Genomic DNA, 27,004 nt, shown 5'->3' on the forward strand with positions numbered 1-27,004 from the left:
CTGCAGTGTGAAGCCTGCGTACCACACGAAGAGAACCCCCGTTCCCTGCAACTAGAGAAAGCCTGCACGCAGCAACAAAGACACGGTGCAACCAAAATAAAATAAATGTATCTTTAAAAACTAGTATGATTTAAATTTTATCCAAATAAGTCACATAATTGTTATTGAATGGACTTGTATCATGACTGCAAAATTGAGCAATCATTTCTGTCTACAAGACAGAATTTTAAGATTCTGTTAAGAGTTATCTTGAGGTAAGAAATATAATTAAAGCTTAGAAAGCCACTTCATATAGAATTTCTAAGCAAATGACCTAGTAAAAGATGGTATTATAGTTGAATAAAAATTGAATTGTGATATAATCAGATTGAATATAGATCAAATTTTATATTCACCCCTTGGCTTTATTTCATGATTAACCATAATGTTCTGGTGAGCTTACCAGAAACACATCTTTAGAAATAATTTTTAAACAATACTCTTTTGATTTTGATGAGATCTGAAAGATAAAAACCTATCTCCTAATTTTATAAAAAATAGAGCATTTCGATATTTGGCAAAACTAATACAGTATTGTAAAGTTTAAAAATAAAATAAAATTTAAAAAAAGAAAAAAAAATAGAGCATTACCTTGTCTTGCTAAATTGAAAGATATGAAAGAGAATGTGAGTAGAACTTTGACAGCAAATCATAATGGTTGGAGAGTATTCAATGACAAATGATAACAAGGAAATATTTATTCCTTGAGAGTTAGGGGAGGATCTGGGTCTTCTTCTGTTTGAATCTCTTCTGTATTTTTGCTCCTCGTATTTAGCTTTACTTGTCTTTCTCCTTCTTACTCAGCCCGCTGCGTATTTTCACTCTTTCTTTCCATTTATTTATTTTTGTTTGATTACATGGAACATTTTCCCCAAGAGAAATAACCAAAGAACACCTTTGCCATTGCTACGCCAGCTGTCCCAGCTGGAAGAGAACCGAATTCCTTCTCAACACAACTTCAGATATAAACACCAAAAAGCAATTCGTGTGTTAATTTTGAAACTTAGATAACTAATAGATTCTTACAGTCAGGTTTTTTAACTTCAAAAGTAAAAATTAAAAATTAAATAGAAAAAACCTTATTGATATTTTCAGAAGTCTGTATTCAAAGTTTCTATTAAAGGTAACTTATTGCAAATAAAATCGCCATCTGTGCCAAGGAGTGGAAGTAAATGGTTTCCGGTGAGAAAAGATTATCATTTGTATCTTGTTTTTAAATAATTATTTTGCGTAAAATCAAACTTGCACAAAGTGTGGAAAATATTCAACACAGAAGTTACCTATGATTTCATCAACCTGAAACAGCTGTTTTACTTTTATATGTTCCTTTCCAGGTTCTCTTGGTTGGTACACATATTATTACATAATTTCAGTCATATATACATTTTATTTTCTAATCTGCCTTTTCACTTAAAACATGAGCACTCTTCCATATCCTATGTAGTCTTATAATTATCATAAACCAAATATGTCAGTTCACAAATAGTAAAATCTTATTCTCAGATATGCAAAATGAGCTAATACTTAGGTAAAGTTTACTTTATACCCTCCTAATTTACTTTATATAAATCATTTAATCCTCACAAATCTTTCAGGTATACCCTATTTTTCTTAGCATTTTACAGATACTGAGGCAAAAGGGAGGTGAAGCTACTCTCCTAATCTCACAACTAGCGGATGGCAGAATGGGATTAGAACACAGGTAGTCTGGCTCCAGAGCCCATGCTTTTGTTCAGTGAGAATGAAAAAATTAGCTTTTTCTGACAAATACTAAACAAATCTATTTAAGACTGCTTGTAACTATTGTAACATGACAGTGCAAAAATCTGTATTTCCTCCTCTTCTTGCAAATCTCCAGCTGAAACCCCAACCACAAATTATTTGGATGGGCTGTCAAAAGCAGTGGTGATCAAAAAATGATGTGTTGTGGGAATTAGTGATAACACTGCATCTGGAAAAAACATTCTCAAAAACAGCCTGTATACCTCTGGCTGTGTTAACATCAAGAGATTGATGCATCCTCTCCAAAAAAAAAAAAAGTTTCATAGTGGACACAGTTATTGAAAATAGTAATTTCAGAGTTCCCAGAGTTAACTAAAGGAAGACAAATGCAAAACATTGCTGAGTTAAATTAAAGGATGTCTAAACAAATGGAGAGAGATACTGTTAGGATATTGTTAGAACTGCAGTTCTCTAATCTGTAGATTCAAGGAAATCCCTATAAAGATTATATAGGCTTTTTTGTTAGAAGTGACAAGCTTATTCTTAAATGTATATGGGTATACAAAAGATCTAAAGTAGCAAAAATATTTCAGGGAGTGGGTATAAAAGTTGAAGAGTTTACACTACCAAAGTTTGAAACTTACTGTAAATGTACAGTAATCAAAAGATTACTAAAGGAAATCAACCCTGAATATTCCTTGGAAGGACTGATGTTGAAACTGAAGCTCCAGTACTTTGGCCACCTGATGCAAAGAGCCAACCAATTGGAAAAGACCCTGATGCTATGAAAGATTGAGGGCAGGAGGAGAAGGGGATGACAAAGAATGAGATGGTTGGATGGCATCACCGACTCATTGGACATGAGTTTGAGCAAGCTCTGGTGATGGTGAAGGACAGGGAAGCCTGGTGTGTTGCAGTCCATGGGGTCACAAAGAGTCAGACACGACTGAGCAACTGAACAACAACCTTGCTATAACAAAACAGAGTAGAGTCCAAAAATAAGATGTCATATTAGAGTTGATTGATTTTCAGCACAAGTGCCAAGGCAATTAAATGGGAAAAAATAAATGTGAGACATGATACTATACTAGAAGAGAACATAGGAAAAATATTCTATGATGTAAATCATAGCAGTAGTTTCTTAGGTCTGTCTCCCAAAGCAATAGAAATAAAAGCAAAAATAAGCAAATGGTACCTAATTAAACTTAAAAGCTTTTGCACAGCAAAGAAAATCATAAATAAAATGAAAAAAAAAAAAAAACTTGTGGACTGGGAAAGAAATATTTGCAAATGATGCAACCAGCAAGGGCTTAATTTCCAAAATATACAAACAGCTCATATAACTCAATAACAAAAACAAACCCAATCAAAAAATGGTCAGAAGACCTAAATAGACATTTGTCCAAAGAAAATATACAGATGGATAACAAACACATGAAAAGATGCCCAACACTGCTAATTATTAGAGAAATGCAAGTGAAAACTATAATGAGATGCCACCTTATACCAGTCAGAATGACCATCATCAAAAAGTCTACAAAGAATAAATACTGGAGAGGATATGGTGAAAAGGGACCTTCCTACAGTGTTAGTGGGAATGTAGATAGTGGCAGGCACTATGGGAAACAGGATGGAGGCTTCTTAAAAAACTAAAAATAGAGTTCAATCCAGCAATCCCACTCCTGAACATAAATCTGGAGAAACTCAAATTTGAAAAGGTAATGCACCTCTGTTCATAGCAGTGCTGTTCACAGTAGCTAAGATATGGAAGCAACCTAAATGTCCACCAACAAATGAATAGTTAAAGATGTGGTATATATTGATATATATGAAATTGAATACTTTGTTGTTCTTTAGCCACTAAGTCCTGTTCAGCTGTTTGCAACCCCATGGACTGCAGCATGCCAGGCTCCTCTATTCTCTGCTATCTCACAGAGTTTGCTCACATTTAAATCCATTGAATTGGTGATGCTATTTAACCATCTCATCCTCTGCCACCCGCTTCCCCTCTTCCCCTCAATCTTTCCCAGCATCAGGGTCTTTTTCAGTGAGTTGGCTCTTTGCATCATGTGGTCGAAGTATTGGAGCTTCAGTTTCAACATCAGTCCTTACAATGAATATTCAGGGTTGATTTCCTTTAGAATTAACTGGTTTGATCTCCTTGCAGTCCAAGGGACTCTTGAGAGTCTTCTCTAGTAGCACAGTTCAAAAGCATCAATTCTCAGTGCTCAGTCTTCTTTATGGTCCAACTTTCACATCCGTACATGACTACTGGAAAAACCATAGCTTTAACTATATGGACCTTTGTCAGCAAGGTAATGTCTCTGCTATTTAATACGCTGTCTAGGTTAGTCATAACCTTCCTTCCAAGGAGCAAGCATCTTTTAACTTCATGGCTGCAGTCACTGTCCACAGTGAAATTGGAGCCCAAGAAAATAAAATATGTCACTACTTCTACTTTTTTCCCCTTCTGTTTGCCATGAAGTGATAGGACCAGAGGCCATAATCTTAGTTTTTTACTGCTGAGTTTCAAGCCAGCTTTTTCACTCTCCTCTTTTGGCCTCATAAGAGTCTCTTTAGTTCCTCTTCACTTTTTGCTATTAGAGTGGTATCATCTGCATATCTGAGGTTGTTGATATTTCTCCAGCAATCTTGATTCCAGCTTGTGGTTCATCCAGCCTGGCATTTCACGTGGTGTACTATGCATAGAAGTACATATGTAAGCTGTGCATAAGTAAGAAGGGTGACAGTATACAGCCTGTTACTCCTTTTCCAATTTGGAACCAGTGCGTTGTGCCATGTCTGGTTCTAACTGTTGCTTCTTGACCCACATACAGGTGTCTCAAGAGACAGGTAAGGTGGTCTGTTACTCCCATCTCTCTAAGAATTTTCCAGTCTGTTGTGATCCACACAGTCAAAGGCTTTAGAGTAGTCAATGAAACAGAAGTAGATATTTTTCTGAAATTCACCTGCTTTCTTTGTGATCCAGTGAATGTCAGCAGTTTGATCTTTAGTTCCTCTGCCTCTTCAAAACTCAGCTTATACATCTGAAAGTTCTTGGTTCACATACTGCTGAAGGATTTTGAGAATTACCTTGCTAGCATAAGAAATGAGTGCCATTGTATGGTGGTTTGAACATTCTTTGGCATTGCCTTTCTTTGGGATTGGTATGAAAACTGACCTTTTCCAATCCTGTGGCCATTGCTGAGTTTTCCAAATGTGATGACATATTGAGTGCAGCACTTTAACAGCATCATTTTTTAGGATTTTAAATAGCTCAACTAAAATTCCATCATCTCCACTAGCTTTGTTCATAGTAATGCTTTCTAAGGCCTACTTGACTTCACACTCCAAGATGTCTGGTTGGTGTTTTCTATGACCAGTGCATTCTCTTGGCAGAATTCTGTTAGCCTTTGCCCTGCTTCATTTTGTACTCTAAGACTAAACTTGCCAATTACTGCAGATATCTCTTGACTTCCTACTTTTGCATTCTAATCTCCTATGATGAATAGGGCATCTTTTTTTTTTTTTGGTGTTAGTTCTAGGAGGTCTTCTAGGTCTTCATAGAATTGTTCAACTTCAGCTTCTTTGGCATTGGTTGTGGGGGCATAGAATTGGATTACTGTGATGTTGAATGCTTTGCCTTGAGACTGCATCCAAGTACTGCATTTTGGACTCTTGTTGATTATGAGGGCTACGCCATGTATTCTATGGGATTCTTGCCCACAGGAGTAGATATAATGTTCATCTTAATTAAATTCACCCATTCCTGTTCATTTTAGTTCACTGATTATTAAGCTATCCATGTTCAGTCTTGCCATCTCCTACTTGACTATGTTCAATTTTCCTTGATTTACAGACCTAACATTACAGATTTCTATCTAATATTGTTCTTTACAGCATTGGGCTTTACCTTCACCAGCAGACACGTTCACAGCTGAGCATTGTTCCTACTTTGGCATACCCACTTCATTCTTTCTGGACCTATTAGTAATTGCCCTATATCTTTTAGCCTTGTCCTACTGTTCATGGGGTTTTCTCTAGGCACGAATACTGAAGTGATTTGACATTCCTCCTCCAGTGGGCCACGTTTTGTCAAAACTCTTTATTATGCCCATCTTGGCTGGCCCTGCACAGCATGGCTCATAGCTTCTTTGAGCTATGCAAACCCCTTCTCCATGACAAGGTTGTGATCCATGAAAGGGAATGGAATACTACTCAGCCATTAGAAAATTTGTAAATAAGTTCATTTGTATCATTTTTTAAGATTCCACATACAATTGACATCATATGATACTTGCCTTTCTCTGTCTGTCTTCCTTCACTTAGTGTTCATCTTTAAGTCCATCCATGTTGTGGCAAATGACATCATTTCGTTCTTTTTTTCCTGGAATACTACTCAGCCATTAAACAGAATGAAATATGTCATTTGCCACAACATGAATGAACTTAGAGATTATGTACTAAGTGAAGTTAAGTCATACAGAGAAAGATAAATATCATTTAATATCACTTATATGTGGAATCTTAAAAAATGATACAAATGAACTTATTCACAAAACAGAAAGTGACTCGTAGACATTGAAAGCAATTTAGGGTTACCAAAGGGAAAAGGACAGGAGAGGGATAAATTCGGAGTTTGGGATTAAAAGATACAAACTACTATATATAAAATATACAAACAGCAAGATTCTACTGTATAGGACAGGAAATATCAATATCTTGTAATAAGCTACAATGGAATGGAATATGGAAAAGGTTCTCTCTCTATAGATAGATATAGATTTATCTGAATCATTGCTGATGTGATTTCATCAGAAACTACACAACACTGTAAGTCAACTGAATTTCAAAAAAAAAAACAGAGATTATATACACATACACACCCTTATATACATACACTCACATAATCACACACATGTATTATGTATAAAAATGTTTACTGTAAGGAATTGGCTCACTTGATTATTATTGTTGTTTAGTTGCTAAGTTGTGTTCCAAGATCTGCAGTTTGTAAGCTGGAGAGACAGTTTAGTCCAAGTCCAAAGGGCTTAAGAACCAAGAGAACCAGTGATGTAATTCTAGTCCAAAAGCTAGTTAAGACTCCAAACCCAGGGAGAGCGACTGTTTCAGTAAGAGACCAAAGACAAGTGCAAGCAGCGTGAAGGCAGTCAGGCAGGAGCAGTTCCCTCTTACTCACTAGAGTCAGCCTTTTCTTCTTTTCAGGCCTTCAACTGATTGAATAGGGTCCACTCACATTAGGAAGGGTAATCTGCTTTATTCAGTCAATTGATTCAAATGTTAATCTCACCCAGAGACATCTTCAGAGATACCAACATAATGTGTAAGCAGATGTCTAGGCACCCTATGACCCAGTCAAATTGACATAAATTTAATCATCCCATGGCCTCTCATCTTCACAAACCTGTTAATAATTGTTCTAGGATAAATTCACCTCCTTCAAACTGAGTAATCAAAAATAAACTATAAACATACCAGAAAGGGAGAAAGGAATAGTGATAACTAATGGCAGAGTGAGACCATTTATCAGAAAAATGTAGCCATGAAGTAAAAATTACATGCAAATATTTTATCATGGATTTTTAAAAACTTAATAAAGCAAGAAGTTTTGCTTCTGTGACAGATTAGCTTACATCATACCTACCACTACCACCTCACCAAGAACTATAAAGCTGGATGGATTTAAAAAAAAATTTTTTTTTAATACAGTAGGAATACTGCCTACAGTATTCTTTTTTTTTATTTTATTTTATTTTTAAACTTTACAATATTGTATTAGTTTTGCCCAGCATCGAAATGTTTGCCTACAGTATTCATCTGCAAGAAGGCATTGGAAAAATAGGAAGGCAGCCTAGACTTTACTGACCCAGATCCTACAGAAAGGAGTAGAACTGAGAGATGAGCCCAGCATCATTGCCACTTGAGGATTCGCTGGTATGAACGCTATCACTGAGAATCCAGGAAGTTGAGCACACTATTCCACAGTATTATCACGAGTTTGGAGAGATTAAAAACTAAATATCAATGCAGGATCCTTGATAATCAATTCAAGCTTTCAATTAAGGTCATTGAAAAGACTCCATTTTCATAATAAGCATGAACCAAAAAGAGAAGAGCCCACTCAGTGACTGAAACCCAGCCTTTAAGTAATTCAGTCCTTCATCTGTCTTTGTTTAGTTGCCTGCCAGAGTATAAGTAAGCGCTCTCTGGAGGAAGATATTATATAGAGTCTCAGATTATCTTTAAAATTTTCATTCGGTGTGCATGGCATGCAGTAAGAAATTACAATGCATACCAAGAAAAACAACCTAATAAAACCAAGACATAAAAATATAACAGCAACCAAATATTAAGTCAGAAAATAAAAAATGAGAGGAAAACTAGTCAGTTTAAACAGACCTACACAATTCCCAGTAAAGAAAATAGAAGACATGTAGAATTTCCGCAGACACCTGGAACCTATACAAAGAAGTCAAATAAATCTTTAAGAGTAAAAAATAAAATAATTGAAACACCTAACAGAAAATTTTAACAGTAGATTGGAAAGAAGCAAAGAAAGGGTAAATAAACTTTCCATGCTGAAGTAAAGATATATCAATACGTTTTAAAGCACAGAAATATATAAAAAAGGTATATATAGAGACATAGGGGATGTGATGAAAAAAATCTGACAGAAAATATTTGCTTTCCCAGAAGGAGAGAGAACGTTTGTGGCAGAAGCAATATTTGCAAAGTTAATAGCCCACCATTTTCCAAAACCTATGAGAAATATTTAGCTACAAATTCAAGAAATGTCACAGACCCTAAAGGGAAATTAAATCCCTATCAGGCATACTATGGAAGAATTGCAAAAACCAGCAACCAAACCTAGACAGCATATTAAAAAGCAGAGACATCACTTTGCCAACAAAGGTCTGTATAGTTAAAGCTATGGTTTTTCCAGTAGTCATGTACAGATATGAGAGTTGACCATATAGAAGGCTGATTGACGAAGAATTGATGCTTTTGAACTGTGGTGCTGGAGAAGACTTGAGAGTCCCTTGGACAGTAAGGAGATCAAACCAGTCAATCCTAAAGGAAATTAACCCAGAATATTCATTGGAAGGACTGATACTGAAGCTGGAGCTCAAATACTTTGGCCACTTGATGCGAAGAGCCAACTCATTGGAGAAGACCCTGATGCTGGGAAAGATTGAAGGCAGGAGGGGAAGGGGACAACAGATGATAAGATGGTTGGATGGCATCATTGACTCAATGGGCATGAGTTTGAGCAAACTCCAGGAGATAGTAAAGGACCAGGAAGCCTGGCATGCTGCAGTCCATGGGGTTGCAAAGAGTCAGACGTGACTGAGCAGCTGAACTACAACAGAACAACCAAAGAAAATCCAGGAAGCAGCCAGAGAAGAAAGACATGTTATATTCAAAGGAGCAACAGCTAAACTTAAAGCTGTCTTTCCAACAGAAAAGGAACAGAACCCAGAAATAAAGGAATGCTGAAGGACAATAACTGCCAATCTGAAATATTTTATACAGCAGAAAATGTCTTTCAAAAATGAAAGCAAAAATTCAGAGTATAGAAAACTCTATAAGACAAACAACCTACTTTTTTCAACAAATAAATTACATGAAAATTTAAAGTGTTGGAAGGGAGCTGCTGTGTCCTAAGTGTGTTCCTCTAGCACTCAGATGTGAAACCTAGTCACCAGTGTAGTGCTATTTGGAGACAAAGCCTTTGGGAGATGATTGGGCAATCAGGGTAGAGCCCTTATGAATAGGATTAGTGCTCTTATACAAGAGACCCCACAGAACTCCCTCATCCCGTGGCCATCTATAAACCAGGAAGTGGGCCCTTGCCAGACACTGAATCTGCGGATGCCTTGATCTTGGACCTCCCAGCCTCCAGAACCAGGAGAAATAAATAGTTCTTGTTTAAGCCCCTCAGACTATGGTATTCTGTTAAACAGCTACCCAAGACGAGTACTCCAGAACCTAAGAGTGAGTGAGTGAAGTCGCTCAGTCGTGTCCGACTCTGCGACCCCATGGACTGTAGCCCCCCAGGCTCCTCCATCCATGGGATTCTCCAGGCAAGAGTACTGGAGTGGGTTGCCATATGAGTAAGAGAGGCTTAAAAGATAGAGCAACCATTGTGTTATGTTAAAAGACAGAGCAACCATTATGTTATGTTTACTTATTGGTACGATTCAGTTTAACACGCTGTTAAGTCTTTTGATATCTTGAGACAACTGGAAATTTGAATAGTGACTACCTATATATAAGACTCAGAGAAGGCAATGGCACCCCACTCCAGTACTCTTGCCTGGAAAATCCCATGGACGGAGGAGCCTGGTAGGCTGCAGTCCATGGGGTCGCTAGGAGTCGGACACGACTGAGCGACTTCCCTTTCTCTTTTCACTTTCATGCATTGGAAAAGGAAATGGCAACCCACTCCAGTGTTCTTGCCTAGAGAATCCCAGGGACGGGGGAGCCTGGTGGGCTGCTGTCTGTGGGGTCGCACAGAGTCGGACATGACTGAAGTGACTTGGCATTGGCATATATAAGACTACCTATATAAGAAAGTTTGTTAAATATAATAATAATATTGTGGTTATGAACAGAGAGCCTTATTTTCTAGAGATACACCAGAAATATATATGGATAAAATTATATGATGTTTGGTATTTGCTGCAGAATAATACTGGAGGAGGGGGTAAGAAGACAGGTGTACAAATGAAATAAGATTGACATTAAGGTGATAACTGTTGAAGTTGCTAATGATGGGTTCATGGGAATTTGTTTATACTCTTCTATTCATTTTTGTATATACTTGAAACTCATTATAAGTTTTTTTTTTTTTTAAAGAAGATGACATAGAGATATTTTAAGACAAAAAAAATGAGAGATGTTGTTACCAGCAGAATTGGGGAGTTCTTCCCGGCAAATGGAAAATGTTCACAAATGGAACCAATTAATATAGGGAGTGAAGGGAAAGCAAAGGCAGAAGGAGAATTCAGAGTACTTGATGTTTCCAAATTCAGTGACCAGGGGGTGCATCACAATAGAAATCAGGAAGATAAGCACTTTTGACTTACAAAATTTAACAAGAGGCATCTGAGTCCTGTTCCTAAAAGTCACACTTCTTTAAGCATCTTGAAACTGCCTTTCAGCTTACTACTCTGTGTGAGAACTTAAGTGCACGCAACCAGCAGTTAGAAGAAGAGGTCAAAGATCTAGCAGATAAGAAGGAATCGGTTGCTCATTGGGAGGCTCAGATCACAGAAATAATTCAGTGGTGAGTACTCTTTAAATGTGTTTTGTGGCTGATTTTTGGCCATATAGTCAAATTGGTATGAATTCCAGGAGGAATATTTATTATTAGTCTGTGTTTCTTCTATGTTTTCTGTTTTTTCTGCTTTTCCTTAACTGTCAGATATTCCATATCAGCTTTTACAGTTTCATTAGAAGCTGATATTTCTTTCTAAGAAAGAAAATATTATTCTCTCTGAAGAGAGTTCTTATAGAACTGAAGAAACTCATTTGCTAGCCATCAATTTTCTAAGACCAAAATTCCTGTATTTGTGTTTATTTTAGGAAACAGCCTGGAGAAAATTTTAGAAGCTAAAGATGTTATGCTTTCACCTTTTTCATAATTAAAACAGACTAATTCACATCTGGCATTTTAAAGACATTAAATGGTTACAGTTAGTTTTATCAACTGTTCTTTAAGCCCATAGGATTTAATTTGAGATAATTACCTTAGTGACTTTCATATTAATTAACTCATTAAATGATTGTTCTGATATTTGTAAAAATCTGTATATTTTTATAATACTTAAAGTTGAATCCAATAGGGATTGTATTTTCTAATGAAAATAGGTAGCTTAACTTTTTATGCTTTTTAACTTTCTGACTTTTTCAGCATATTATTGATGTTTTATTTACATAAACAACTACTGGTTTCTTCATATATCTATAGACCAAGAATTTGGTGAGAATTTTAGTTTATCATGCTCTTATTTTGGTTCTCTAAGCATTTTTTCCTTGCTTATATTAGATTAATACTCTCCTTCTTAAATGAAATCATAAGTGAATAAACACTGTCTTTTTAAATAATCTTACCCAGTTGACTCATGTATTTTGATACTGATTTATCTGTAGAACCCTTATGTTAACTCAGCTTTAGCTTATGAATGTGACTATTCACTGCATATCTGAAGGAAAATGCCCAAATTGTGGAAGTTTGGTTGTGTTCCAAATAGTACAGTTAATGGTTCTTTAATATTTAATTGATATCCTTGTCATAAACTGCAGTTCTGAAGCAAAATCGCTATAATCTTTAACCTTGCTTATACATCAAACATTATGACTCTTCATTTGTAACTCCATCATTATGTAATCAAATTTGTAACTAAGATGTTAGTGAAAATGACTTTATAGAAGACAAAACTGATTTAGCCAAAGCCTGCAATCCTAGACCACTGATCTTTTCAAGTGATTGCATGATGAATTGAGATGGAATGGGAAGTGGTTCTAGTAAAGGAAAGAAGCTATAATTATGGACTGTCTGGAAAGGGTTAGTAGAAAGGATGAAGATGAAATTTTTCTGCATATTTCACATTCAAATGAAATATGCAGAAAAAATCAAGAATACAGGAAGTCAATCTGCATTAAAGCTGTTATTTAGAACTGGACTAATACATTAGATAACAAATTATTAAATACCTAATAGGCTAAAAGTAAAAGATATACTCACTGTTCTCAGGGTTCTAAACTATTTGAAAGTTAAGTATGATATTCTTTGCAAGCTTATAAACGTTAAAAGTCTCAGCTCTTTCTGGTTTTTTAATCTGGTGTATTAAAAAATGCTAACACAAGATTTTGGAAACTTGTCATATGCAGAATTGTAAATGTTTCCATTGGTCAAATTAACATTTTTAAAATAAAACAAACATGCTGTATATAAGACTTCATTTGAAGTCTTATGGTCTGATGGTCCTCTTACTCTGCTCCCTCTGCCTTTTCCTATGAAATATCTCTTTCATATGAAAAAAAAATTTTAAACCTTTTAGGGCAAGGAGACCTTGTTGCTCACCTTGTATTGGAACAGGGACCTTTCTTCTCAACCTAGATTCATCAGAAGACTTCATTCTTTCTCTTTGAAATGATACTACAAAAAGGCATTGAAGTAACAGACTGGCCCATAAAATTCATTTTTCAGATGTATCTCCTGAAAGTTTGGGGAAAATTGAACAAATGGGGAAGACATTATGGAAGAAGGATCTATAGGACTTAAATATAAATGAAGGGCAAGAAATGAGGAGGAATGAGTATTTCTGAAATTCTGAGTTGGAGAGATTGAGAAAAATGGTGATATCATTGAAGTGGGAAAGATCAGGAGAAGAAACAACTTTGGGGGAGAATGATATCAGTTTTAGTTGTTCTTTTGTTTGTTGGTGAGCCTGAGGTCATTCTCAGGTATCTTGAGTGGAGATTTCTAGTATGCTTTAGAAAAGACGACTTATAGGTTAAGATTAGAAATATGAATTTAGGAATTTAATTTCTGCTAAATATGGCCATTGAGGTAGAGTTTGTTTTGAATGGGAAAGAAAGATAATGGTGAGTGTGTATAGTATTACTAGAAGAGAGAAAAGACTAGTATAAAATAACCAGGAAAATGTTTTAATAATCAGGAAAGGATTTCAGTAATGAAACATTTATTTTCCTTTGTTTAAATTCACTCATATTATTTGAAACACTCCTCATTCATTCATTTTCATTCATGTGCAGTAATAGTTTGTAGTGATAAAACTGTATGTTCTAGGCAGCCTTCCCAGGTGGCACAGTGGTAAAGAATCCACCCACCAATGCAGGAGATGCAGGAGACACAGGTTCAATCCCTGAATCAGGAAGATCCTCTATAGTTGGAAGTGGCAACCTGCTCCACTATTCTTGCCTAGAAAATTCCATGGACAGGGAAGCCTGGCAGGCTACAATCCATGGGGTTGCAAAGAGTCAGACACGACTGAGCGATTAGAACACACTCATGTTCTATGCATTAGGCTGAAAATTCACATGTATTCTCATTTAGTTATAATAGTCCTTGAGGTAGGTGGTATTATTATTACCCCATCTTCTAACTGAGATAGCAGAGAGTTAGAGGTGGTAAATGACTTATGTAAAGTCATACAACTGATAAGCAGTGAGCTACAAATTGAACCTAGGTCTACTTAACTCAAGAATCAAGTTCTTAATCACTACTGATACATGTGCTGACTCCCAAACAATTCAGTAAAGCATTTCCTGCTTGTTGACAGATAGTAGTACTGTGGTAGACCTTTAAAAAATGATATTAAGAACATCTTTAAATTTCTGTCACTTTTCACTTATTTCTTAATGATGCTTTAAAATAATATACATCTCACTGAAGTTTTCTGTTTTACTCTGGTACTTGAGCTCTGTTTTAATTTGTATATATTCTAGGGTCAGTGATGAAAAGGATGCACGAGGGTATCTTCAAGCCTTAGCTTCTAAAATGACTGAAGAATTGGAAGCTTTAAGAAACTCCAGCTTGGGGACCCGAGCAACAGTAAGCTCTACCATTTAGCCAACAGGCTTATTATATTAGTTGGGGTGAAGGCTCAGAAAACACTGTAATGAATCTGAGTAATTATATCAGTTTTTCTAGTTTTTGCCTCCTGGAAAGTTTTTCATAAGAAATCATTCCAAGTTCCTCCAGTTTAAGAAATTATAATACATAGTTGCTTAGCTGTCATTTGTATGGCTAACCATTAATGGTAATAACCATGAAAAATAAATGTATTTATAATGAGTCTAGTTATTTCTGAATTTAATGAAAATGTATTTTCACAAGTAATAAATATATCTCTTTTATTCTGTAATTAGAGCAAGATAGTTCTTTTAAGTACTTTCAAAATTCACTTACATTACTGAACTTTAGAATAGAACTAAAAGCACAGTCATGTTGTCTCATAGGATATGCCCTGGAAAATGCGACGTTTTGCAAAACTGGATATGTCAGCCAGACTGGAGTTACAGTCAGCTCTGGATGCAGAAATAAGAGCCAAACAGGCCATCCAAGAAGAGCTGAATAAAGTTAAAGCATCTAACATCATAACAGAATGGTAAGACTCTATAGTCCCACTAGAGTGATTTCTGATTTGATCCAAAAGTATCTGGAGAGAAATTACATATTTAGTTTCCTACCTATCACTTTTTTTTTTTTTAAATGATGACCACAAAAAAACTGTGAATGTGTGAAAATGAATTGATTCTTTTAGGCCTTTATGCAGTAATGGGACTTTAATACAGCTCTATTTCTATCTGACTTGTTCTTAAAGTGGAATTAATAGTATTAATATTCTATTATTTACTTTTCCCTTTTTTGTATAATTTAGTTCATTTTCAAATTTTATAGTATTAAATTCAAAATTATCTCTTGGTCAAGAATATTACATTAGTATAAAAATGTAGCATAGAGTCAGAACAAAATACAGTCATCTGTAATTTCTGGCCTCTACCATAGATTTTTTATAAATGAAGGTTCTAGTGATGATGAATTTCACAGTGGTATAATATATTTAAATTATAATTTTTTTCTTACTATGTTTACAAAAAGTATATCCTCCACACTCTTCAAGACAGTTAGCTAATTAATATATTCCCTCCACTGTTATCACAGCAGTAGACCAAATCATACTCTGAATAAATGCTAAAAGGAAAATCATAATTGGATTGGTTCAAGAATAAGTCAGTGTAGGTGATATGGAGGAACAGTAGAAAGTTCATGTTACAAATCAAAATACAAATAGAAAAATCCATTCAGTGCTCAGAATACCTAAGGTTGCAAGGTCATTGAGTCACAAAAGGAAGTATAGGCCCATAAATTGTTTTTAATGGTATGAAGCCTTAGTCCTTAACTGCAGTCATTAATGTTTTTAATTATATCAGAGATGCCATGTATCTCTGATTGAATTGAATTATAAATTCCTCAGTTGAATTATAAATTCTTATTATAAGTCAATTATAAATTAAATATGCTTTACTCAAATGTGCTAGTGTGACACTGAAAATGGAAAAGAACTTTTTCTGGAGAATATGAATTGATCCCAACATGAAGAACTACTAAATGTCATTCTCTGTATTGTAATTTGGAGTTAGTGAGATCTTTCTTCTTAAGCTTAGGACATAAACTTCCACATTTGTTTATAAATCAGGAATACAAGTCAAACTGAAAATTATAAACTTAGTCTTATGGTTCTCTATGAAAGAAATTTAACAATTCTAAAGTTAATGTTTGATTTTATACATTTTTTTAATTTAATAATTTAGTTCATGTCTAGCAACTTTTTCAATAAAAGGCAAGATAATAAATACTTTAGGGTTTATAGGCCACATAGTTTCTGTCTACTCAGCTGTGCTGTTGAGTATGAGAGCAGCCACAGACAGCATATAAATGAATGAGCCCGAGTGTGTTCCAATAAATCTTTATTTGCACAAGAGTAGATGACAGGCTGGATTTGTCCTTCCTGCAGTGGTTTTCAGTTCCCTACATCATCATGACTGACATTTAAACCAAGTAAGTTCAACTACATACATGATGGCTCATTGACAAACAATATAAATAATCACATTTTTCCTTTTGTTCCCTTATTTAAGTAAACTAAAAGATTCAGAGAAGAAGAACTTGGAACTACTATCAGAAATCGAACAACTGATAAAGGACACTGAAGAGCTTAGATCTGAAAAGGGTATGAGAATGTGTTTTGCATCCATCAGGATGTAATGTTCTGTTACAAATACATTTTATTATAAAAGAATCAATTTAATGTGTAGGCAGAAGAATTCTTCACATGCATGAATATATGGTACACACGTGCACATATTTGGTAGATAAAGTCTCTGAGTTATTTTGTTTTATCTGATACACTGTTAAAGATTTCATAAGAGAAAACTCATTTTGCCATATATTCAACTGTTTTTCAGGGCCATGGACTATATCTTGAACAGTATTTTTGTGATTAGAAACATTTGTTCTTTTCATATACTTTATACTATTCTCAAATGTTGTAGAGGATTCGCTCTCCAGGTAGTTGAAGAAATAATGTAGAAATAACTAGATTAATCCAATATTAGAAAAGCAATTCAATGACAAAGAATTATTTTGACATCTTCTTCCATGTTTGACACTCGAATTGCTTGCCCTGTGGGACTTCTCAGAGTTTATTCCCATTTTCTTGAAAATATTACTTCAGCACGTTATAATGAATGTAAAAAGTAACTCAGAGTGCTTGGTAGCTTTATTACATGAACTTCAATTTTCTTTCCATCATGTGGGCATTAAGAATATGAAGATTTAATTTTTAAAAATTCAGAATGTTATTTTCTTAATGAAAGGATCTCTTATGTACAGTTTTTTTTTTGTATATTAATCATGTTATACATTACATCCCTAGTACTTATTATCTTATAATTGGAACTTTGTACCTTTTGACTACCTCTCAGTTAGGATCTCTTATGTACAGTTGTTAGAAATTCATTTTCCTGACAGTATTCCTGGCTAAATACTGACCTAATTAATTGGCTCTAAGTTGTACTTGTGTGCTGCCCTCTATTTCCCAGTCCTATGACACAGTGTGACAAAGCTGGTTGGGTCTCTCTATCTGCTTTTAAAACTGGAGGAAAGAGAGTAATCACAAAGGAGTTAACATGAAAAAAGCCATTAAAAGTAGTAGATGTTTAATAATTTTTTGTTATGAATGAGAAAGGAAGGAATCCAGAAAAAGTGAATTAGGAACTCAGATTAGAAATACAAGGCATCATGCTAAAATGAGAGTCAAGCTTAATTTTCATGTATGAAGAATGGAGGGAGCTGCATTATTTAGCGAGTAGAGGAAAAAGTATATAAGACATGGAGGACCTGTGGCCCAAAAAGCAATTTATATAGAAAAGAGAACAGTGAGGAGTATGACTTAACCAGTTGGCATTGATTGCCTCATTTTATAGTAGATCTAAATTTGCAAAAGAAGAAATTAAATGTATTACATTGCATGTTAGCCTCTGGCTTTTATTTGAATTTTGAGCATTGCAGAATAATAAAATTTCACTATGTTATAAAATAATGTTCTATTTAAATAATATGATGTAATATTTATATAATGAGGGCAAGGATTTTGTTTGTCTCTTTCTTTACTATTGTATCTCCAGTATCTAGACAGGGCTTGGCAAAAAACCCTCTCAGCAAATATTTATTGATGGAGCAAATTTCTGTACTGCCGTGTTCAGCAACCATGGGTTATTATTAGAGAGTAATTCAAAAAAGCACATAAATTGATACCAATTTAGTGGATCAGTTTAGTCCTAATGATATGGAGATCAGAGCGTGTATTGGTGTTTCTCCTTTTTCCTCCCTAGTATTTATCATTATATGTATATGATTAAGAATTATTTTGGAAATTATGCAGTTAGAATTAATACCATAGCCAAGAGATATGCATCAAATTTTTAAAAATTTATCTGAGAAAAGCTTAGGTTTAGAGTCCTCATTCTCCAGCCCTAGTTTTTCTCAGACAAACTTTTGTCATGCAATTTTTCAATAAAACAGTAGATGAAATCAGATTGAAGCCTGAGCAAAAGTTTATTCATAATTTAATAAGTTTGATTTATCACTGCATTTTTTAAATAAAAGGTTATTTGTATTGGTGTATACTATATATTTGATGAAAGTATTTCAATAAGGAAACCTTGTTTGGTGCTAAATTACCTTAGAAAAATCAGACCTAACCAGAGTCCTATTTTTAAAAAATTTCCCAAGTCTACCAAAAGATTTAATGTGCTTTTTATGGTATACTGTATAGGAGAAGAAATTCAAGAACTCAAGTAAGTCAAGAAACAAGTATTTCCTAGAGGTTGATGTAGTTTAACTATTGAGTGATAGTACAAGAAACACTAATGTATTTTAGTTTTTTTAATATGTGGAGTTAATAAAGTTAATTCGTTTTAAAATATGGTAGTTTGCGAGCAGCTTTTTAATATATTCAGACAGGAAAGGTCATCCATCCATGAAAATTAGTGTTAATTGTTCTAGTTTTAAGAAAAGTTGCTGCTGTCTTCTAGGTATAGAGCACCAAGACTCACAGCATTCTTTCTTGGCATTTTTGAATACGCCTACCGATGCTCTGGATCAATTTGAAGTAAGTATTAAACCTTTCAGATATCCCCTGTGGTCGATTTAAAATTTACTTTGTGATTTAAAATTTATTTGCAATAAAACTTTTATTGCATCCCATATAAGAGGACCTAGAATCTTATATAAACAAAAATGTATTATGAAAGAAATATATGTCCTGCAATATTATGGAAACTTTAATCATAAACTTTTCTTGTATTTAAGAGAAATCTAAGATCTAAATAAGAGGGTCATTGTAAGATTTAAAAGAAATTTCATCTCTTTCCCTGAGGAACACTAAGTTTAGAACCGATCCTAACTTTAAATAATTTTAACTTTTTATTCCTCCAAAGCAAAGAACCACAATAAAAAAAAGCAAGTGAAAACGTCAGAGCTCACAATAGGGCGATGCTGGTTCCAATTCCAAATCAATACAGTTGTTTAGAAGTATACCAAAGGAATGCTTTTTGTTCAAAGTATTGCATGTAGAGTTTATTTGGCACACTCCAGAATAGTGAGATAGTGACTGTATGACTGTCCTTCTTTGGTACTTAAATTTTTTGCTAGAAAAAAGCTTATGGTTGAACTTTTTAATCTCAGAAAAAATTTGTTAATAATTATATGTTAATCAACAGATAATTGTACATATCTGAGCAAGGCACTGTTGTAGTGCTGACAAAATCCACAAAGTCCTGCCCCTCAGGAACCTTACATTCTAGCGGGAACAGTTAGAAGGCAGAGATTCTGTTGTTTACCTTTAGTTATTACCTTTTAAAGTGCTTCCATTTAATTTAATTAGTAATGATTTGCCATGAGCTTCAATTTATTACACCTTGAGCACAGAATATGAATTGTATTTCGTTCTTTTGGGAAAGGGAAAAAAAGCACTCTTTAAAACGTACTTAATGAATTTCTAAGTTTCTTGAGAAACAATGACAATGACTGCTTTTCTCATTTATTTATTTGAATTAATGTCATTTGCCTTTCAATTGTTCTACAAAATTTTTGATTTATTATTTGTTCTTATTAAATTGCTTCATCCATATTTTCTATTTTTTTATTGCTGTATTCGTTAAATAGGATTCCTTTTCTTCTTCCTCATCTTCACTGATTGATTTTTTGGATGACGTAAGTCTTTGATTTTCAAACAAATGCATCCTTCAGTAAAAAAGATCAGTGAATTGATATGAAGAATTTACCTAGTAATGCAGTCAGTTTTAGAAATATCACACTTGATAATTTGTGAGCCAAAATGTGCTTCTTTCTTACCTTAAATACAACGAAGAGTTATCATTATTAAGTATAATAAAATAAAAATGTACTTTAAAAAAATGCATTGGCCATCAGAGAATCTCTGTAGTTCCATTCTTTGCAACAGTTCTGAAGACTGGAATGCTTATTTGATTATTGTCACTATATAGCTATATAGATATAAATAATTGCTCATTTTTGTTTTTCAAGGCAGTTTCTATTTCACATTTCCCTTTTCTTTCCAGCAGTTTGCTACTTGGTTTATGTGTTAGTTAAAAGCAAGCCTCTGGTGGTATAATAAAAAGTGACATTTTATTAACTCTTCCAATAGAGTTTATCATACATAACACAATAGTTGAGTGCAAATCGGTTTTTAATGCTGACAGAATCTCTCTTCTAATGTGAAAATTGATTTAGTTAACATATGCACTGTAAATTGACTGCATTATCATATTCTCTCCTAAATTAATTCTATAGATTTAATAATTTAGACGTTCCTAATGTATATTGTTCTCTTACAGAAATACCTGACATATACATTCTCTATTCTGCTTTAAATGGCACAGTAATTCTTGTTGTAAAGCATTGTATTTTCCTATTGAGCATTCTGTCTTTACAGAAATTAGGAAATAAAATGGGTTCAGATGCAAATGCAGTGCATATAACTTTTTTAAATCAGGGGAAACTCTTTTAATGTTTTATTTTGTGTGTTTTGTTAAATATAATTCTTACATTGAAAAGAGTATTAAGCATAATTTTTTACTAAAGAAAAATCCTGATCTATAGTTTTGAGTGTTTCTTTATTTCTTGAAATATGTATACCAAAATGTGCACCTTTTCATTCCAAATGGAAACTGTTTTACTACTCTTGAGATACATAATTATACTAGTTATGGTTTTTTAAAGTGTGATTAAAAAGAAAACTTTCTTGATATATAATAATATTTGATATTATAATCTAATGTATATTTTACTAAAATATTCAGTATGGTATTTCCATATAGGTAACATTCACCTTAAAAAGAATGGAAAGGAAATCTGAACAAATATTTTAATTGTTCTTTCTTCTAGAACACCATTTTCATTTTTCTTTCTAACAAACTCTTTTCTACATCCCTTTTTCTCTCACAAAAATCTCTGAATGTAAAGCGCAGGAGTAGTATGTATTTTGGTAAATAGATTAGCTCCTCTCAACAAAAGCACACTTCAGCCCCCTGCGGTCTCGTCTCTGCTCTCACATGCTGTCTGCCGCCACCACCCCGCTGCAGTGTCTAAGATTCCCACTGACACTCATGCTCCAGGAATATCCTTTCTTATCCTTCCCCCACTGTTACTCAGCATAGATTCATCGATTCAATTCAGTTCAATTCAGATCTAAATTGTAAAGCGTTACAAAGGAACTCCTATTATAAAGTAAGCAGGAGCTAAGTTCACAAAGACTGCCAAATCTTTTTGATTCAGGCTCCAGCTCTTTAAGGGCATGGTTTTTCCCTCATTTGCTTCCTAAGCACTTTCCTCTCCATTTATTGCTGAAGCACTTAAATTGATTCAAATCCTATCGCTGCCACTTTCTTGGTATATAATTTGGAGCAAGATATCTAACCTTTCTATGCATTGGTTTGCTTATTGGACAAACAGGGATAATAATAGTACTGATCTCATAAGCTTGTTTGCAAATTTAAAGTGACAATGTATTTAATGCCCTCAATGATATTGGTTATTATTTCATTACTCTTAATAGGCCAGTTCCCCTCCATTGCTGTGTTCTCTTTAGCTTCCTTTCGTGTTCACAATTTCAGTTTCACTTGAGTACTTTCTAAGCTCTTTAACACTCAGCCTTCCAGTCACCACCAATATGAATCACTATACTTTCCTCCTGTTGAATCGCATTACTATTGGAAATGATTTTTCGTGTCAGGATGAAGACTATCCGTAAGCTGCCATTAAAAAAATTTTTTTGTATTCTTAATTCATATTTTATGGCATAAACCTCTTATTTCTCCTCGTAGTTTGTAACTATGACTACCCTTCCCATCGTTATCATCCATTTCATCCTCAAGGTCATAATAGAATAATGGTATTCAGTCTTTGGCATGCTTAGGTTCAGCATCGAAGGTATTTAGTATTAATATATAAAACTCAGGTTTCTTGACTTCCTTATTACTCTTAAATGCTTGGATTCTTACAGATGAATATAAATCTTGATTGTTCTGTGTGCCCAAACCAGTTAGGCTGTTGTGCATCTTGTTTATAATATGTGACTGCCCTCTGTTACTAGGTAGACTCTATTAACTAACCCATAGAAACATCCTCTGCTCATTCTTTTCTGTTTTCTGTCTCATTGCTATAGAAAAGAAAAATATTGTGCTGAAGACTTAAAATTGAATTGCAGCTGGAATTTGTAGGTATAGGAGGGAATATGGTTAGTTTTAAGCAAAATTGTACAAGTGCTGTTTTCTTTTGTGCCCACACATCATGGACCTTCTCCTGGTAACCTGGTGCCCTCATGCTGCCCTCCGACTTTTCAGTGCTTTACTAGCAGTGCTTCCCCTCCTCCAAAATTGCCTTCTGGCTTTATCCTTCACCCCCCGACACACAGGCCTGTCAACACTATAATCATTTTACACAAAATAGTATGCCTAATCACTTTCCTATCTCTAGTTTTTCCTCAGTATGTTTTGTCTGTTATTCAAAATTCAGATAAATGCTGGAATTTGTGGCAGTCTTGGAAGACGTTTGGAACAAGTTGCTTACCTTTTAAGTTACACTGTTTAGACAGCTCTTAACAGAAGAGAAAGAGCATTTGTAACACCAGTCTTTCCTTCCCTCTGATTCAGACAAAGCAGAATACATTCTCCACACTCTACTTCTGAAACTCAAAGGAGCTTAGGCATTTGGACTTTTCTACATGTAGAATAACAGACTTTTGAAGGAGAAAAGAACCCTAGAAAATCTTGAGCCCACTGATTTTAATTGTTATATACCACAGCACTCTCACTAATAGATAGGTATGTTGGTATTGTTTAGTCGGTAGGTCGTGTCTGACTCTGCGATGCCAGGGACTATAGCCTGCCAGGCTCCTCTATCCATGGGATTTCCTAGGTAAGAATACTGGTGTGGTTTGTCATTTTCCTTTTCCAGGGGATCTTCTTGATTCAAAGATCAAACCTGCATCTCCTGCCTTATATTTTTTTAATTGGAGACTAATTACAGTATTGTAGTGGTTTTTGGTATACATTGACATGAATCAGCCATGGGTATACATGTGTTCCCCATCCTGAACCCTGCTCCCACCTCCCTCCCCATCCCATCCCTCAGGGTCATCCCAGTACACTGGCCCTGAGCACCCTGTCTCTTGCATCGAACCTGGACTGGCGATCAGTTTCACATATGATAGTATACGTGTTTCAGTGCTATTCTCTCAAATCATCCCACCGTTGCCTTCTCCCACAGAGTCCAGAAGTCTCTTCTTTACATCTGTGTCTCTTTTGCTGTCTCACATATAGGGTCATCGTTGCCATCTTTCTAAATTCCATATATATGCATTAATATACTGTATTGGTGTTTTTCTTTCTGACTTACTTTACTCTGTATAACAGGCTCCAGTTTCATCCACCTCATTAGAACTGATTAAAATGCATTCTTTTTAACGGCTGAGTAATATTCCGTTGTGTATATGTACCATAGCTTTCTTATCCATTCATCTACCAATGGAAATCTAGGTTGCTTCCATGTCCTAGCTATAGTAAACACTATATCAACACTATAACCTTTAGCCCAGTGATTTTAGTCATTATATACCACACTGTTTCCCCATCTGTTTCCCTCCTAGTAGTGACAGTGACTAGGATTCTCAGTCTCAGGAGTAATAGGGAAGTGTTGATAAAGGGGTTATAGTGCTGTGATGAACACTAGAGTACACATGTCTCTTTCAATTCTGGTTTCCTTGGTGTGTATCCCCAGCAGTGGGATTGCTGGGTCATATGGCAGTTCTATTTCCAGTTTTTTTAAGGAATCTCCACACTGTTCTCCATAGTGGCTGTACTAGTTTGCATTCCCACCAACAGTGTAAGAGGGTTCCACTGAGCCATCTGGGAAGCCCAATAGATATGTTCAGTTCAGTTCAGTCGCTCAGTTGTGTCCAACTCTTTGCGACCCCATGAATTGCAGCACGCCAGGCCTCCCTGTCCATCACCAACTTCCGGAGTTCACTCAGACTCACGTCCATCGAGTCGGTCATGCCATCCAGCCATCTCATCCTCTGTCGTCCCCTTCTCCTCTTGCCCCCAATCCCTCCCAGCATCAGAGTCTTTTTTAATGAGTCAACTCTTCACATGAGGTGGCCAAAGTACTGGAGTTTCAGCTTTAGCATCAGTCCTTCCAAAGAACACCCAGAAGTGATCTCCTTTAGGATGGACTAGTTGGATCTCCTTGCAGTCCAAGGGACTCTCAAGAGTCTTCTCCAACACCACAGTTCAAAAGCACGAATTCTTCAGTGCTCAGCTTTCTTCACAGTCCAACTCTCACGTCCGTACATGACCACTGGAAAAACCACAGCCTTGACTAGACGAACCTTTGTTGGCAAAGTAATATCTCTGCTTTTGAATGTGCTATCTAGGTTGGTCATAACTTTCCTTCCAAGGAGTAAGCGTCTTTTAATTTCATGGCTGCAGTGATTTTGGAGCCCAGAAAAATAAAGTCTGACACTGTTTCCCCATCTATTTCCCCCCTACTAGTGACAGTGACTAGGATTCTCAGTCTTAGGAGTAATAGGGAAGTGTTGATAAATGGATTATGTGTGGCATTCTTTAGGACAGAAAAAAGGGAGGTGAGTTAATTTAGAAAGAAACTGAGGCATTTTGATAAGTAGTCTCTTCGGTAAGGCATTCCCATATGAGCCAGTTAGACAGCAGTCAAACAAACACCAGGATCCCTTCTGCTGTGGAAATTATTTACTCTTTTACCCTCATCTTTCCTCTCAGCCCCACTTGCCCAATTGTAGACTGCCTGAGATACTCCATATCAGGTCCAGCCTCATCTCTAGGTTACAGGTGGGGAGCAGTGGAGCTCACCAGCTCGAATTTTCCCCCCATCTGTTCCCTTTGTTCCCATGGTAGCAGATCAAGGAATCGTTTCAGACTAAGCTTACAGAAACTTCCCATTATGTTCAACTCATTTTCTCCTTTTCAAGTGAACCCCCAAAATACTTGACTTTATTAAAGGAGTACTAAGTACAGTTGTATAAAAGTATATGCTAGGTAAATTTTGAGTTTTATTAAATTACAGGTCTGTTCTCTGTTCATGTAGGCGAAATTCACAGATGTGGAAATTGCCCACTTATCTGGCAAATGAGAATGTACCATCTTGCTCTTTGGAGGTTGTCTTACTCTAGTGTACTGAGGAAAAAAGTTAATCAAGGAATTAATGCTCTAGAATATAAAGGTCAGACATAAAGGAATAAAGATAAAACATTTAGTCCAATTGTCTAGTACTCCTAATGTGTTTTTTTCTTGCATTCTGGCATATTAAGAGAAGAGTAGCCTGAAAGTATTGGCAAGCTGAATTCTACTGTTGGTTTTGGCCTCCTATAGAAGCTTATTAAGGTGTCCCAAAATATGTAATTTCATTCCTGACTCCCTAGTAGGTTCCTTCATGTATGTTTTGCTTTTTAACATTGTTCTCCCCGCATCTTTTCTCATATTCTGTCATAAGCAGCCACAGAAATCTGCAACTTGGCAACTTGGGTTAACTGATTCTGGGAAAAGTTGATCACACATGAGAATCAATGAGAGATGAAATTCTGAAACATGCATTGTAAAGAGTTTTTAATCCTATGACTCAAGCTAGGCCTAGATCCTTCTAAGAAATAATGAAATTTCTATAATTTCCTCCTTTAATTCTTGTTTTTTGAAAACTTCCACATATTAAGTCCAACCTGACTTGAAATTCTTACATTTCAGAAGATTGTCACGTGTAATCTTCTCTATTTTAGGCAGCATGTTATATTATATATTATATATAATATATTATATCAATAATGTATTTGGGTAACTAGAGGGAAACAGTCATGACTATGTAGTCTTTTATCTCTTCGTTTTTTTTTTAATTAAATAAGACCTCTGAAATACATTAACTGAAACCTTAGAATCTATTAGCCAAACTCTGTGTCCATAAGATAAATTACTTCTTTTCGTTTCTGCTCATGCTTACTCCCATAATCAGCCTTAACATTCTGGTGGCAATCTATAGATCTAGATATAAAATGGTATATGATTGCACACTTAAGAAAATGTACTGGTTTCCAGTGCTTGCTATGAGACCCAATTTCAGTGTTTTTAGAAAACCATGGTATGTGTGGGTATGTTCAAGAGGTTTAAGAGTGTGTGTGTTTTCCTCTAATTGTACCATCAGGAAAGTGTAACTTGCCATTTTCTATTGAAAATATAAAAATGGTCTGATTTCTCCGTAGCCACTTGGGGAAGAACATTATTACAATGGTGATTTAGTATCACTGTTAGCTTGGAAAACCTCTTGTCCTTCATATGCAAAGATAGTTTTGAGAGACATTTTGACTTGTTTTGCATATAATGGCAATATAATTTGAGCTATTCCGTGTTCTTTCTCATGATTTTAACATAATCTGGACTTTCAGAATACGTATAGCCAATATGTAAGGGTTTCTCTATGTTCAATATTTTAGCACTTTTTACGTGTGTGGTACTCTGCTGTGCACAGTGGTAGATACTAAGATAAATCAGACATAGAAGTAGACCTCAAATACTTATTATT

General features: G+C 35.2%; 1 protein-coding gene across 12 annotated transcripts in view; it reads left to right on the forward strand.

The window, feature by feature from the left end:
- The window catches only part of CDC42BPA (CDC42 binding protein kinase alpha), a 296,333-nt gene that overhangs the window by 217,796 nt on the left and 51,533 nt on the right, over window positions 1–27,004 (forward strand). For 10 of the 12 annotated variants that reach the window (XM_070385382.1, XM_070385383.1, XM_070385385.1 and 7 more), the window contains 5 exons: window positions 10,947–11,071; window positions 14,260–14,365; window positions 14,773–14,921; window positions 16,456–16,547; window positions 18,913–18,989. In XM_070385382.1, the coding sequence (XP_070241483.1) occupies window positions 10,947–11,071; window positions 14,260–14,365; window positions 14,773–14,921; window positions 16,456–16,547; window positions 18,913–18,989 (549 nt within the window). Of the gene's footprint in view, window positions 1–10,946; window positions 11,072–14,259; window positions 14,366–14,772; window positions 14,922–16,455; window positions 16,548–18,912; window positions 18,990–20,044; window positions 20,093–27,004 lie in introns of all 12 variants that reach the window. The other 2 variants (XM_070385391.1, XM_070385384.1) reach the window with 1 other exon arrangement.

This window comes from Bos mutus, chromosome 16, assembly GCF_027580195.1.
Source record: "Bos mutus isolate GX-2022 chromosome 16, NWIPB_WYAK_1.1, whole genome shotgun sequence".
In the NCBI taxonomy this organism is placed as follows: domain Eukaryota; kingdom Metazoa; phylum Chordata; class Mammalia; order Artiodactyla; family Bovidae; genus Bos; species Bos mutus.